Consider the following 14,661-nt stretch of genomic DNA (forward strand, 5'->3'; position numbering starts at 1 on the left):
GATGTGGCTGGCCTCAGCTCATTGTGAAAGCAGCACACCCATGGGCGCAGTTCCATGTTAAGTGTAAATAGCATTGAAGCCCTGGAGGAGAAAATTGAACTTGTGCAGTGCCAAGAGCTGTGCAAGAGTGCTAAACACAGCATGTAATGTTTTATTGGCCAAAGTGTTGAAATAAATTATTTGGGGGTGGTTTTCGGCACAAATTTTTCTTTAATGAAACATTAAGTCACTGTAGAAGGTTCTGAAATTTACAAGATTTTGTTTTTAACTATGACAATTTCTAGTCTTTTAGAAGTGTTTATTTTACCTCATCAAGTTGATTTATTTGGGGGGTTTTTTCTGAGATGTTTTTGTTTCTGCAGGGCTGCCCTGGTGAATCTGGCCATCCTGGGTTCAAAGGTGACAAGGTAAAACACACTTATTCATAATGTGAGAAACGAGGGATGCTCCGATATCGATACTGATACCAGTAACAGATCCAATGCACGGCATACTAATATGAGTAAAAGATCTCCGAAACAACCTGCCGACTATTATGGGACATCATCCGTTAGTAACGTCAGCAGCAAGTAGACAAGAGAGGACTAGCAATGTCAGAAAATTGTTTAATATTAATGACAATGACAAAAGCACGACGGACTGTAAGTTATGTTTTGTCATGATTTACAGTCACTAAAGAGTAGTACTCGTATTCCTCCTTTAAGAAAGTGGTGTCAGTGCATCCCTATGAGAAACTGTGTTGAGTCAGCGCACTGAACTTCTCACATTTTAAGTTATGTTTTAAGTTATTTCTTCTGACATATTGCCTGATCAGATTTCTTATTTTAAAGCCTCTAGCTTTAAAATAAGATCTCCAGTGCAATAAAAGCTTGTCCCTTCCCTCATTAAGTGTATCAGGTGTTTACGTCCGAGCCCCCCAGTGTTGTATCAGATCACGTCATGATGTAATATAAAAAAAAACAAAATAAAATAAAATCTTCTGCGTCACACATAAATTGTCTTGCATGAATGTTGAGCCTCGTCTCTTTGACGACCGCAGGGTAAAACTGGCTTTGAAGGGAGGTCCGGGAAGAAGGGGGAGTTGGGACCTGCTGGACCAGCGGGTTTACCCACCTTGTACCTGTGGAAGAACACTGCTGAGGAATGGGCTGCTTTCCAGGTACTACGCGTCGAGCTCTTACAAGTCGTTGAGGGCTTATAACTCTAAATATCTACATTTTCCTTTTGTCTTTCTACCTGGTCGGTGTTGAACAATTAAAAAAAGACAACCACAGTCCTGCAATGATTATCGCTTGCATCCTACAATTTTAATTGTAGGATGTACTGTCTTCTTTTGCCGCTGTCATCCAATTCAACAACATCATTTCAGGAACGTGATGACAATCTAAACCACGAGTGCCAAACACACGTTACATCGAAATGATCAAGTTCTTCAAACTAAATTAACTTTATTAACTTCATTAACGCAAGTTAATGAATTAGATTAGGTTTGAAGAACTTGCTTCATTTTGATGTTACAAATTGAAGCAACTCGGTTAAGTTGATTCAGTGTAGTTCAGGGTCCACATACAACCCAATTTCATCTCAGTATAGTGCCATAATAACTGTTGAATTTAAATTTGAGGTTTTGTATTTAAATGACTGATTTAAGAAATAAGAATTGCCCTGCTTTACATATATGTGTGCTAAGATTTATGGTGTTTACTATGTACACTATTTACTACGACTGTTCTATAGCAGCTCTTCAGAAATGTTGCATTTCCTCCCGTTTCCATGGAGACAAAGTCAGAGAATTTTAAGAATTTGTGTTTTCAGTTACTCCGAGCATCTTTGTTATATAAACGGCAGTGCTGCCAATCGATTAAAAAAAATGTTTACTAATTCATCGCAGTTTTCTGGAATTAATTGCTATTAATCCATTTTTTTTCTACTTAAGATTGAGGCTTGTAATACTTATGGAAAACCGTGGAATTAATGTAGACTCAACGCAGACTATATTTAAATTCAAAGACACATTTTTAACTTTTTCTTAGCTTTGTTTCTCTCCAAGTTTAGCAAGTAAATAACACGTGCACGCACACACACACACACACACACACACACACACACACACAGTATGTCATTGTGATGGAGAACCTCGAGTCTCTTCTTGAAAAAAGATGGCTGAAATCAAAGTGGTTTGTGAGGTCGATTAGTTACTGTGCCCGTTGAACTTGATGCAAACGACCTGTGGAGGTAATGCGAGCTTTCATTCAGGGGAAAGCAGAAATAGATGTTTAACACCTTCTTATTTTTTTGGTTTTATCTTCAGACGAACCCACTGATATGTTTGGGATTATGTTTGGTGTAACTGTTCTCTCTAAAGTACCTCAATTCTTCTTGTAGCAAACCAACTTCTACCAGTTGCTTCGCTCCGGTTGGCCTGTAAGTACACCGTGACCGTTACTACCCTGACTGTGGTAGAAGTCAGTGGTTTCATTCGTTCTCCTCAACCTGAAGCTGGTTTCTTCTTTGTGAGCTTGCAGAGTAAAGAAGGCCCCGAGGGACCACCTGGAGAGATGGGGAAGCCGGGCATGCAGGTCAGCGGTCGGCTGGATTCTCTTTTAATGGGGTGAATCATGGACATGGACATGATGGAGTGGAGTGATTTTCTTTCTCAGGGGCCGGCGGGGGAAGCGGGAGAGCGAGGAAGACCAGGAATGCCTGGAGAGATGGTGAGTAGCCGGATTAACACGTCTGAGTCCACGAAAAAGGAATTATTACTTACTTAAGGCGGTTAAGTCTGTGATACTTCACTACTTACTGGAATTGATTTTTAAGTATCTTTGAAGGTGCATATATCATGTTTCTTTGGAATGTGTGTTTCTGTTTGGTCTGTTGATGAAGTGCACAAAGCTGTACTATTGAAGAGATTTAAAACCACCAACACACCTCATATCTTGTTAATTTATCTAAAAATGCTGTTTTGCATTTATGTTGAATTGTAGAAATATGACAAATCAGCACCAAATCAAAATGTGGGAGTCATGGAATATCATCAATTTACCGCAGTTTGGAAAATATAGGAAGAAACCAAGTGGCCAAACCAGTTGTTCAGTAAAGGGATAAATTCAGCCAAAGTTAACTCAGCTAGTTGGAAGAAGAAGCTTTATAATCTGGATGCTAGTAGAAGGAAGATGCTCTATAAAAGGAGTTCTCAAAGTTTTGATAGCCGAGGGCCAATTTAGGAACCCAACATTGGGGGCCGCCGTAGGGGGAAAAAAAGCGGAAAAACCTAACAAAAAAAGTCACATTTGTAATCATTCTAATGACCATTTTGCATCTCTAAAATTTACATTTATTGGTTTGCCTTCGGTAATCTACAATAAATAGATTTTAATCAATAACTGAGGCTAAATCTGGCAACACTTGAGAAACATTGTAATGCACAAAAATCTAAGATGTGGTTTTCTGCCCTCTACAGGCAAATTTGAGATATAACAGCCCTGTGTGCAGTCCATTTAAAAATAAATAAATAAATATATATATACAGACTCACAATCACTACATTCATGACAAAATGCATCAGCAGAGCCTTCTCTCTCTTCTCCTTGTCTTCTGCTTCTATGTCCAACTCGTGCAGAATGAATGTTATCAGCCCAGCGACCATCACGAGTAATCCAGTAACACATCCAACAACAGCATCCTTCAGATGGAATTTAGCTTTGTGGCGGCCATGATCTTCCACAATGCGGCCCACGTTTTTCCACATGACATAGGCCATAGCAGAAGCAAAAAGGCTGTACTCTATGTTGAAAGGGTACAGGTAGTAGAAGGCCTCTTTAAATGTGTCGCACGCTGAGTGACTATATATATATATAATATGAGAGATTGCAAACTGGCATTAACCTCAAAGCCGTGCTGTCAGGGTGAGTTTATAAAAAGAACCATAATGCAACAGTTATTTAAGAGGTTATTTCGGGATATTTCACTGTAGAAGGTTTCATTAAAATGTACTTTATTTTGAGATTGTGGTAGTTTTAGGTAGTAATTGTTTGGTTTCGTAGAAATAAAGACTTTTTTTATTACTTAGGGTAATCTAACCCTGCCTCAACAAAGAAAAACTTTAATAATAACCCACTCGAGATGAAACTGTGCTGTGTGTAGGAAATGAAGTATAATGAGTTTGACATATTTGATCGAAATAAATGTCATATTTCATGAACATGCTGTCAATACGAGTGTGCGCGAGTGTTTTGAGCTCATTCCAACTACTAGTAAAATGAAAAATATGTTTTTGGGATGTTCGCCAGTATGGTAAAAGTGTGTGTCTGAGGCTCTGAACAAAGCCGTTCCCTGCTCTCCATTACGAAGATGAAGTGTTTGGTACAGTTTATTATCGTGTAGCCGGTGAGAGGGAGTTGGTGTTTGGATACCCTCTGTGCATGAAAATCCCTATGACCTCACTTTTCTCATATTTACAGAATCAACTCTTTGAGTTCTTCCACTGCTAAAATAAGACGGACTGTATTTCTTGTTAAATTGGATTATATTGAGGCGCTGCCGAGTTCAGGGTTTTTATATTTACAGTATATATCGCTGGATAGTGTGAACCCTGTGTTCCCTGGTTTGGTCCCTTCTTTGCACTGAATGTGTCATCTGGTGACTTCATTTGTTTCGGTGGTCAGATTTGATAAAGTCAGTACATAAACAGGAGTGGACGTCCAGAGGGACAGTGAGGAGAGTGAATGGCTGTGTCGTGTCGTGTGAGGTCTCGGTGTTTGGAACAGTGTGGAAACACTCGCTCCGCCTTGGCGTCCGCTCGGTTTGGACCCGTGGAGCTGAGGACGGCAAAATGCTCTGGATGTGATTGTTTGTGCATGCACGGTCGCTAATCAGCGTGTGGATGATGTCAGAAACACCGAGGGGAGAACTATTCAAGTGCATTAAGTGAAAGCAGAGATACTTTGATGCAAAACATAAGTAAGTTTCCTATACCACATCTTTACTGCTTCTGCAGAGTTTGAGTGAGACACGTTTCAGCCATCGTCCTTTCACTCTTCTACCACTTCCCCTCATGGCTGTGTCCTCTTTTATTTACTTTATTCACACATCCATGACAGTTATATAAAAAAGTCATGGTATTTATAGGTTGAAACTGCTGGAACACAGTAGTTAAGCTGTCATTTTGTTAAAAGGGATATATACTTTTTCACAGTATTTATGGAGGCATAATACTGTGTTCTATGTGTTCCACGCCTTTAGAAATAATCACTGGTTGTCATTGTGCGTGTACCCTGAATAAATAGCACGTTGCTCTGAGCGTGATTCATTTTTCCAGCATCGGCAGAGTATTTATCAGCTGCACAGGTGGTTTAACCATTCGCCCTGAACCTCGCCGCGTTTCCCACCTGCCCGCGGGCAGAGTTATAGCTGAGCGCACTCCTCCTGACAGGCCGGTGTGGTTCAGGTGATGGCTTGTCTGTGTGATGGATGGTTCCACTGAGTGGTGGAGAGAGGCAGTGTCTTCACTGTCCACACCTCCAATGTATTCCGTCCTGTGAAGAGACGCTACCTGTCGGATTTGGAGCCAGTTTGGGTTCAGATTTTCACGCTCAGTCGTGATGCGATTCCAAGAACGTCATTGTGGTAATGATGACCGAGTGCATTTTGTGTGACAGGGTAATCGAGGTCCCAGAGGACCCCCGGGACGCCCTGGGGCCCCGGGCAGAGACGGTGAACACGGGGACGATGGTCAGCCCGGACCGCCTGGTACTCCTGGACCACCGGTGGGCACTCTGTTAATGTCCATCCTGTCAAACCACGCCAATCTGTCATAGAAGGTAAATTATTGAACTGGTTCTGTTGTTTCATCTGTTGAAATCTTTCCATCTCCTCGACGCCAGGGCCTGTGGGGGTACCGGGGAGAACGAGGTTCCAAGGGGGAAACGGGTGATGAGGTGAGGAATTAAACAGCACAGCTGCTTTTGTTGCACAGAAACGTCCGAGCTATTTAAAGGTGGGATTTACTGTTTGCGAAATTAAACATGTGTGGAGCCAGGAACTAATGGTTATACTGTTTACAGGCTTTCCGTGCAACATGCTCTGCATGGTGGCAAAGAAGAGCTGCTGAAGTGATAAAGTTACAATACTAATGGAAAAACCTGCAAAAGACCAAAACACGAGAAAATATGATAGTTGCAAGCATACATACGTTTCATGTCTCAATGTCTCAAGTCATTTCGTTCAGGGGACACAGAGACTTCACTTTTTATTGGTTTTTGAAAACTTTCAGACTGGCTGAAATTCACGACTACGGCCATTTGGGGAAGTTGTATATTATGTATCATATGTAATGTAATATAATATGTATAGTATGTACAGTAATACTGGATGATATGGGACCTTTATATTTAAATGTTAAAATGTTTTCTCTGTCATGGTGCAGAGTATACATGAGACAAAGTTCAATATTTTCATCAAAACCAAAGTATTACTACCATGAATGGCTACAATCTCAACATAATTGCCCAAAAACCTGTTACATTATTCATGTTTTTACAAACTCAGCATGGCTTTGAGGCCAGTTTGACAGCAACGAGGTAGTTGGCTTTCATGGCAGCATCTCTGAGCTCTCAGCTCGGGTCTCATTGATGTGTTGTGTACAAACAAAAAATCAAGCACTGGTTTGGCGTCCCTGTATGGATGCTGTTTTATCCTATGGGCATTATGTTTGACACCCCTGCACTTGACTTGAGTCAGATTTCAGAAGTCTAGAATTTGACCTTTTGTCTGTAACTGTCATTTTTGCGGCAAATATGAAAACAACAATCTTAGATGTTCAGACTAAAAGTGGCTGATATGAAGCCGACATCAAATTACAACCACAGACCTGTAGGCGTCATGGAAGCTTGCTAATCAAAATACATTTTATTTAGAAGGGGTTAATATATGAAGATTGAGACAAAAACGAGGAACTGAAGCTGCATAAAGAGGCGATTTATAATGAAAACATGTGTTTTTGTTTTAATATCCAATCATAAAATAACACTTTACTGGCCAATAGTGGAAGAGAAACACTGACAATGAATATTTACAAGTTTCTTAGCAAGTCCTTTCATGTGGTCACAACCCGAGCTGTTGCTAAGTCACTTGATGTAAATCAGACGCGATCTGATGAAAGACAAAGAAACAGAACCAACACCGTCATTTCCGGGTTCTGCTACAGGCTCTTTTTCCCAGAACCGAGTGAAACAACAGAAATGACTCGTGGCTCAATAACCCACCAGAGGTCTCATCGGTCCAGCTGAACGTTGAGATGAAAGCCGGCTCCTCTGCACTCAGACATTTGCTGTGCATTACTGTCATTACCGCGAATGAAACAAGCTCCCCGTTATCAGATTGTAGGACCGTCTGTGTGAGGATTGTTGTGTTGCGGCTGAAGAGACTTCGTCCTCTTTTCAGTTCCTCACTCTGAACTCTGAATTATCGATTGACAACGTGAATGACCAAACTATTGTGATGACACCGTGGTTACAGTCTTTTTTTAAAATGTATCCCGAACAACACCATGTTCAAGTGAAAATGCAAACGCTTTGTTGTGTTTTGGGGTTCGTTTACATGACAACAGTGGTCGGAGCCACTGAAAACGCAACGTTTGGAAAACACTACTGCTCCGTCTCCTTGGAGATGTCGGAAAAGCTGCTACTGTGCATGCGCACCACGGCCGTGTGAATACTTCTTCTGCACATGTGCGAGTCGTTGGATAATAATAACAATGTTTTCCTCCAAACTGTCATGACTCCCAGTCCATGTTCTCCTGGGACTTGGTAGTTTTATAGTTGATAGTCACAGCAATAACAATCTGACTTGGTCGCCTGTCCACTAGAATGCCTGTGTACTCGCCAACAGCACCCACTAGTGGCTCAACATACACACTGCCTCGTTTTCAGCATTTCTGTTGTTTTCCTGTAAATTTACATAATCTTCTATATGTTTCTGTGTAAACACTGAACTTTTCTTTAAAGAAAATGCAAAACACAAAAGAAGAGCATCCAGAGATTTCTGACCATTTCTGACGTCCAGTGTGTACTGGTAACAGTAATTATTCAAAAGTAGAAATATTATATTACTATATTACTAGTAAAAGTAAAAAAAAAAAAAAAAGTACAAGTTATATTAAAGAATATATCAATTAAGTAACACTAATCAATCAATCAATCAATCAATCAAATTGTATTTGTATAGCCCTTTACAATAACCCAGTGGTACCCAAAGTGCTTTACAACAAAACTATAAAAATGGTGAAAAAGCATATCAATCAATTTTTCTGGAAACGTTGCCGAAAGTCAAAATAGCTCTTTCTGTGTACGTGCTCCCAACAGCTCGGGGCGAGTGACGAGCGGAAAATCAGGCGGAAGAACAATAAGCAGAACAATAAAACGGCTCCTCAGATAGTGGTTTTTGCACCTCGTCAATCCTTCGACAGGCACACACAATTCAGTCAAATAGAATTCAAGCGATCAACAACCCTCCAACATGCTGCCAGGAGCCGTCATCTGTACAAAAAGAAGTCAACACAGTTGTGGAGAATATTGATTATCGCTGGTTTAAATCAACGCCTGCTCATGTTTTTATTATGGCTTTTAATCACCTGTGAGAAAGCAACAGTTTTAAGTGTTGTTGATATATATTTTTCTTTCTTCATCTTTCTTAGGGTCTCATTGGCCTCAAGGGTCCGAGAGGAGAAGCTGGTGAACCTGGTGAAAAGGTACGATGACATACGTTTGTTATTCATCCATCCACTGAATCACAGTCTGACTTTGCCTTGAGAGCCTTCTGCTACAAGTTTGGCTTCATGAAACGCCGAACACACAAACATGACGACCACGGACAGATAAACTGGTTTGCGGAGCCGGATTGGAGCCTCTTGCAGGCCGGTTCTGGCCCACAGATTATATGTTTGACACCCCTGGTTTTAAAGATCTGCTGCGAATGTACCTCACCTTATCATATCATTAGAGCTGTTATTGCTCAGGGGTTCATCTTAATTTGGTTCTTCAGTGTATGATTATATGGTTTTAGCACTTGTGATTTCTTTTTTTTTGCTATAAAACTGCATATTAATGATTGTCTGATGAGTACCGGTACTTTCTTTGCTCAGGGCTCAGCTGGGTTACCCGGTCCTCCTGGTCTGGTCGGACCTCCAGTAAGTATCTTATTCTGTTATACTGCAGCATTACTGCATTCATGAAAAGAATGCAAAATTAAAAAAAGGAGCTATTGTAGTTGTACAGTTGTTGGAAAAGTGATTAACTCTATGTTATAATTCACGTTACAGTTGAAGTTTAGAACATAAAATGAGTCGGACAAGTTGGAAATACATTACAGGATCAATGAAAACAATGACATAAAAGACCAAAGACCAATCCTCCCCCGATACTTTTAGTGTCATCCTGAAAGAAAGACACACATTTAATTTAATTCCTAATCCAGCTAATTTTGGAAGTTTGATCAACTCACTTCCATTTTTACTCGTGTTGGTTAGATTTTTGCTTCAACCGAAATTTATTCTACATTCATACATACCTAGTATTGGTGGATAATCAGTATTGTTATTACACCTCCTCATGAATAACTTCAACTGTTACGCAAGGATTTCATTTAACTTCAGTCTTCTCTGCAGGGGCCTCAAGGGATCCGAGGTGGACTGGGACCAGAGGGGCCGCATGGACCCGACGTGAGTGAAGAACTGCTTTTCTTTTTTGTCTGAAATCAATAAACAATACATTTATTTGGATTACATCATTTTATCAGTAATTTTGAATTGTTGCGACTTTGTCACTGCATCATTTATTGTTGTTGTGATCAAGTTACTTCAATATATGATTATTTTTTTTCTTCTTTTTAAATTGTTGTTTACTAAATTAGGGCCAATTGAGCAACACTTCACAGTAATTAAAAATTGACACACACAATTATATATTAACAGTTACTAAGATGTACCAAACATCTGATAAAAAATTTTAAATAACTAAAATGCTGGTTTTAATTATTTTGCCAATTGACTGGCTTCCTTTTTTAACTACACTGTGAAAGAGCCTGAGATCATTCCTGATACTTTATTTACATTAAGTAACATCAAGGTTTCAGGATTTAGTTCCGGGGCCACAAACAGCCCAGTTTCATCTTGAGTCGGCTATAACAGGGAAATAGTGCCATAATAACTTCCAAATGTAAACTTTAAGGTTTATCTTTGTCAGTATATGTCAGGAAAATGTACCTTCTGGTGAAATATGCAGTGAAATGCCCCCCAAAAAACGTCTAAAATGGTACGTCGATGCATCATGTTTTTATTTACATTACATTATGGCCTGTCATTTATTTTTATTGTTGCCATATTGATAAAGACGTGTGCAGCGCTGCGTTATGTAATAACAATGCATTTTGTGATAACCTGCCACATTTTGTAATGCTTGTTACATATTGCAACAGTTCTTACAAAATGTGGGTGTTCCACTATTTTTGACAAAATGTAATCATTTGGTGCATTATGTAATACATTTTGTTCTATGTTTGACAATGAGAAAGAATTAAAGTTCAGTTGGGCTCGAGCTACATATCACTTTGGTTTTACTCCTGCCAACATAGCGAAGGTAGAACGAGGGGCTCCAATTCAGGATTAACCTTTTAGATCAGCTGCCAGTGTGGCTGGTAGATTTTGAAAGTTACAAGCCAACCAGTATTTATTTATTTATTTTTTTGAATAAATGAAACCAGATTGTAAGTGAAACCAGAGGTTAATTCCACCGAGTGCATTCAATCATTTAAGCCACATTTTGTAATAACTGTTGCAGTGTGTAACAAATTGTTTCAAAATGTGGCGTTATTACATAATGAGGTGAAAATGTATTACAGTATTACATATCACTACAACGTGTTATTCTCCTGGATATTAAAGTCATATTGACAACACGGGAGGATTTGAAGGTGTGAACAGTGATGAATTCTGCAACGGTGTTTTGTACTGATACTGTTTTGTCCCTCAGGGGGAAAGTGGACTGAACGGCCCCCCGGGTCCAACGGGACCACCGGTGAGCTCACGGCTCAATTCAAACAACGCAATACTTGTACTTTGTACTTATGTTCTGTAAAAAGGTCTGACATCGCTCTTTGTGTGTTGCAGGGCGCGCCGGGTGCTACAGGACGAGTTGGAGCTCAAGGGGTTAACGGCTCCAGGGTACGATTACAATTCAAGTATCGAGTGTTTTGGTCAGTCTGCAGCTTAAAAAGGCTGCAAACTTAAGAAATGTTGACATTAACAATCTTTTACACTGGATCTATGGAGAACTATACTAATATTCTAATTGATTATAATGTTTACATAGCACAAAAAGTCAGATAACATGTGATTAGATTGTTTTCTAAATGCATAATTACTTCTTGAAAATATTTCTTATCATGTAGGAAAGTCTGTTTGTTCCATTTTTAAATTGTGCCACATTTACCTATAAGAAACATGCTTGTAGGGTGAGTAATTGATGATTATGTTCACATGTGGATAATTTTAAGAAAGTATTCTTTGAATTACTAATACAAATGTATTTATATTAGTTCAGTGGATCGTTCAGACTCAGATCTTCTCACAGTTTCAATATGAGAGCAGCATTAATCCACACAAAATACCTGGGAATTTCAGACCAAACTATTATTATGATCTTGGTTCTGGACTCTAAAGGTAATTTTATTTGTCTAGAATAAACTCAATAAAACATTAATATCCTGGAATTGGTAGATAACTAAGAAGAAAGAAGAAAAATATATTTTGTTGTTGTTTAAACTGCTTGTTGAGACAACTGGTTTTGCACAATATGCTATTTTCGACTTCATTTTGCCCATAATGATGAGATTAACACAGAAGAATATGTGCTTAAAGCCAGTTAAAGATGCTGACCCAGCTTGATTCATAACACAGTTTTTCATCTGGCTTTTCACATCATTGAAGACTTTGACAGTTCTCAGCCTGAACGTGATAAATGTTCTTCACAGTGAGTTTCCTTTGTATCTGAGTCGCTCTGTGTTTGTTTCAGGGAGACCTGGGTCCTGCTGGCGGCGTCGGCCCCCAAGGCCCACGGGTACGACCTCTGTATATCCTGCACTTATTCAACCCGAGTCTGTGTTTGACATCAGATGTATTACCTTCCTCATTTTCACTGACCAGGGTCCTCCGGGCTTGGAGGGACAGACGGGACCTCCGGGACTCAGAGGACCTCAAGTAAGCTCAAGTTCACGGCGTCTTGTTGGCTGCAGGTAAAGAGCAGGAGGTTTTTGACAGTCTGCGTATCCCAACAGGGACATCCGGGCCTGACGGGCGTTCCAGGACCCAAAGGAGATCCCGTGAGTTTGGCTTTGCGGCATTTTGAGATGTAAAATTGTTTCCAAACTTCTTGAGACCCCAATCAGGGTCATCAGGAGGTGAAAAGTTAGCATTTAGTTAAAAATGTTCACATGTGATAATGATCATAATTCCAATATATTTCAATGGCTGTGCGTTTAGAATGCAACAGTGTTTGCCATTTTAAAACGTTGTCATATAAATAAAAGCAGAATGAGTTGATGATCGAATAATATAAACTATAAAATGTGCTAAAGAAGCATTCAGTTTGCAAAACTCACCAGCTTATTTTGTTTAAAGTCAATGATTTGGTGTTTTTAAAAAAAACTTCATGTTTGTCAGATTGATTCATTCAGAAAGCAGCCAAATTCACCCTCTGACACCTCGACCTGAGATTGAGATAGAATAACTCCTAATCTCTTTACTATATTGTACTCTAATCCAGGAGTTTGCATGTTCTCCTAGTGTCTCTGTGGATCTGTACACAGTTTGGTGTCATCTTTAACCCTGACTCTAAATCAGGGCTGTCAAACATACAGGCCTCCAGTCCAGACAAACCACCAAGAAACCAGTAAAACTATTAAAGAAAACAGATCCCCCCCCCCCCCCCAAATATCCTAAGCGTACTGTTTTACCTCTCTGGACCATTCTAAATGGAATTGATCGATCTGTATTTGGCCCCTGAACTAAAATGAGTTTGACACTCCTCAACTAAATTAACAATATGAGTGATTGTACATGTGTGGGTGCTTGTGTGTTTGTCCTGCACAGATGAATTAATGTCTTCAATGCAAAGAAGAAATCAAAACAAAGTCCTCTGAGAGACTCTGTGGGGTTCAGATCATTTTTCTTTCAAGTTGAATCACCTCATATTACTCATGAATCATATGTCAGATGGGACATTGACACTCAATAGTCTACAATCATCTCTGGTTTAGAGAATTAGGAATGTGGAGATAATGAAACATGTGATTTGGTCAGCTTTTGAGGTATAAATAGTACCTTTCTTTTATCATACTGTGACTGACATTTTTAATTTCCAAGTATTTTTTGTACATTTTCCTCTTCAGGTTTGATATGAACTGAGGTGATGTTGAAAATGTCCTTTGATTTTAATAAAAGTAATGGATATATTTGTTAGAAAGTTGTGGACACGACTGTGTGGAGGGAACATTGACCTGCTTTTCATTGAATATAAAAAGAACATTTGTGATGCAGCAGCATTCTATCGGTGAACTTGCACACACAGTATGTGAGAGGACCGGTTGAGATGACAGTTATCCGGTTATTGTCATTACGACACAGGTTGTAATTTAGCTGATGGTTTATGTATGTCTTCGTACCGGTCGTCCGTCTGCTGGTCTGAAGAGAACTGTGTGCCCGCTTCCTCTTCCTGTGACCTACGTCCTCTACATATACAACCTCTGTCTAGTTATTGCCACAAAGTTTATAAATAATGCAACAAAACATATCTTAAATTAACGAAATAACCTGCCAACAATAAGCACAAGTGGCCACGACACAGGTGATGGTGTTGTACAGGTTTTAGACCAACATACGCCAAACATACGTCTGGATTAAAACAGCGGAGCACCATAGTGACAAAGTCCAGCTTATCCACTGAACCACATGTAAAGTAACATTGAGAGATCAGGACTGTTGAGAATCACGTCATTGTTTTGTCTCTCCGTCACATTTTAAAATGTGCCAGCTTGTTTCAGAAACAGGTTTGTTAATCAGGTTGTCTCATACTGTAGGTCCAGTGTGGGAAGCTGATGTCAGCCTCATCTCCATACTTTCCTAAACCTAATGAGTCATTGGATTGGTATTTGAAGCATATTTAAACAACAAATTAATTGAGATTGCTCCCAATGTGCTGTTTTCCTGAGTTTATTTTATGGTTAAAAAGCATCGAATGCATGCATGTTGATCAAAATGGAAACATACAGTACTAGTTATATTTCTCAGCATCTTTGTGGTAGATATTGATCCCATCTGCACTATGGACAAATATCACTTGTTAATTTCCTGTTTAATAGGATTAAAGGTTCAGTGTTAACATGTTCCAGTGTTGGTTTGACTATATAAGGAGAGAGAATGAGACTATCATTTAGCTTTTCTTTCTGTTTTTTTTTAACACCAGGGGCTTGTGGGGCCAATGGGAGGCCGAGGGGATCCAGGCTTTGAGGGGCCAGTGGTAAGTTGCACTGTAACACCGCCAGAACATCAGATTACAGATTATGTGTGAGCAGATTACATCCATGAGACAATACAATTAAAGAAAAAAA

At 39.6% G+C, this 14,661-nt stretch overlaps 1 protein-coding gene across 1 annotated transcript in view; it reads left to right on the forward strand.

Moving 5' to 3' along the window:
- The window catches only part of LOC308140472 (uncharacterized protein), a gene marked incomplete at both ends in the record, with an annotated part of 120,854 nt that overhangs the window by 77,510 nt on the left and 28,683 nt on the right, over nt 1-14,661 (forward strand). Inside the window, 16 exons of the mRNA XM_080510287.1 lie at nt 363-407; nt 1,040-1,159; nt 2,386-2,424; nt 2,526-2,579; nt 2,661-2,714; nt 5,661-5,768; nt 5,886-5,939; nt 8,696-8,749; nt 9,143-9,187; nt 9,665-9,718; nt 11,028-11,072; nt 11,165-11,218; nt 12,069-12,113; nt 12,200-12,253; nt 12,331-12,375; nt 14,517-14,570. Coding sequence (XP_080366413.1) covers nt 363-407; nt 1,040-1,159; nt 2,386-2,424; nt 2,526-2,579; nt 2,661-2,714; nt 5,661-5,768; nt 5,886-5,939; nt 8,696-8,749; nt 9,143-9,187; nt 9,665-9,718; nt 11,028-11,072; nt 11,165-11,218; nt 12,069-12,113; nt 12,200-12,253; nt 12,331-12,375; nt 14,517-14,570 — 924 coding nt within the window. The remainder of the gene's footprint in view (nt 1-362; nt 408-1,039; nt 1,160-2,385; nt 2,425-2,525; nt 2,580-2,660; nt 2,715-5,660; nt 5,769-5,885; nt 5,940-8,695; nt 8,750-9,142; nt 9,188-9,664; nt 9,719-11,027; nt 11,073-11,164; nt 11,219-12,068; nt 12,114-12,199; nt 12,254-12,330; nt 12,376-14,516; nt 14,571-14,661) is intronic.

Source organism: Blennius ocellaris (genome assembly GCF_963422515.1).
Source record: "Blennius ocellaris genome assembly, chromosome: 15".
NCBI classification, from domain to species: domain Eukaryota; kingdom Metazoa; phylum Chordata; class Actinopteri; order Blenniiformes; family Blenniidae; genus Blennius; species Blennius ocellaris.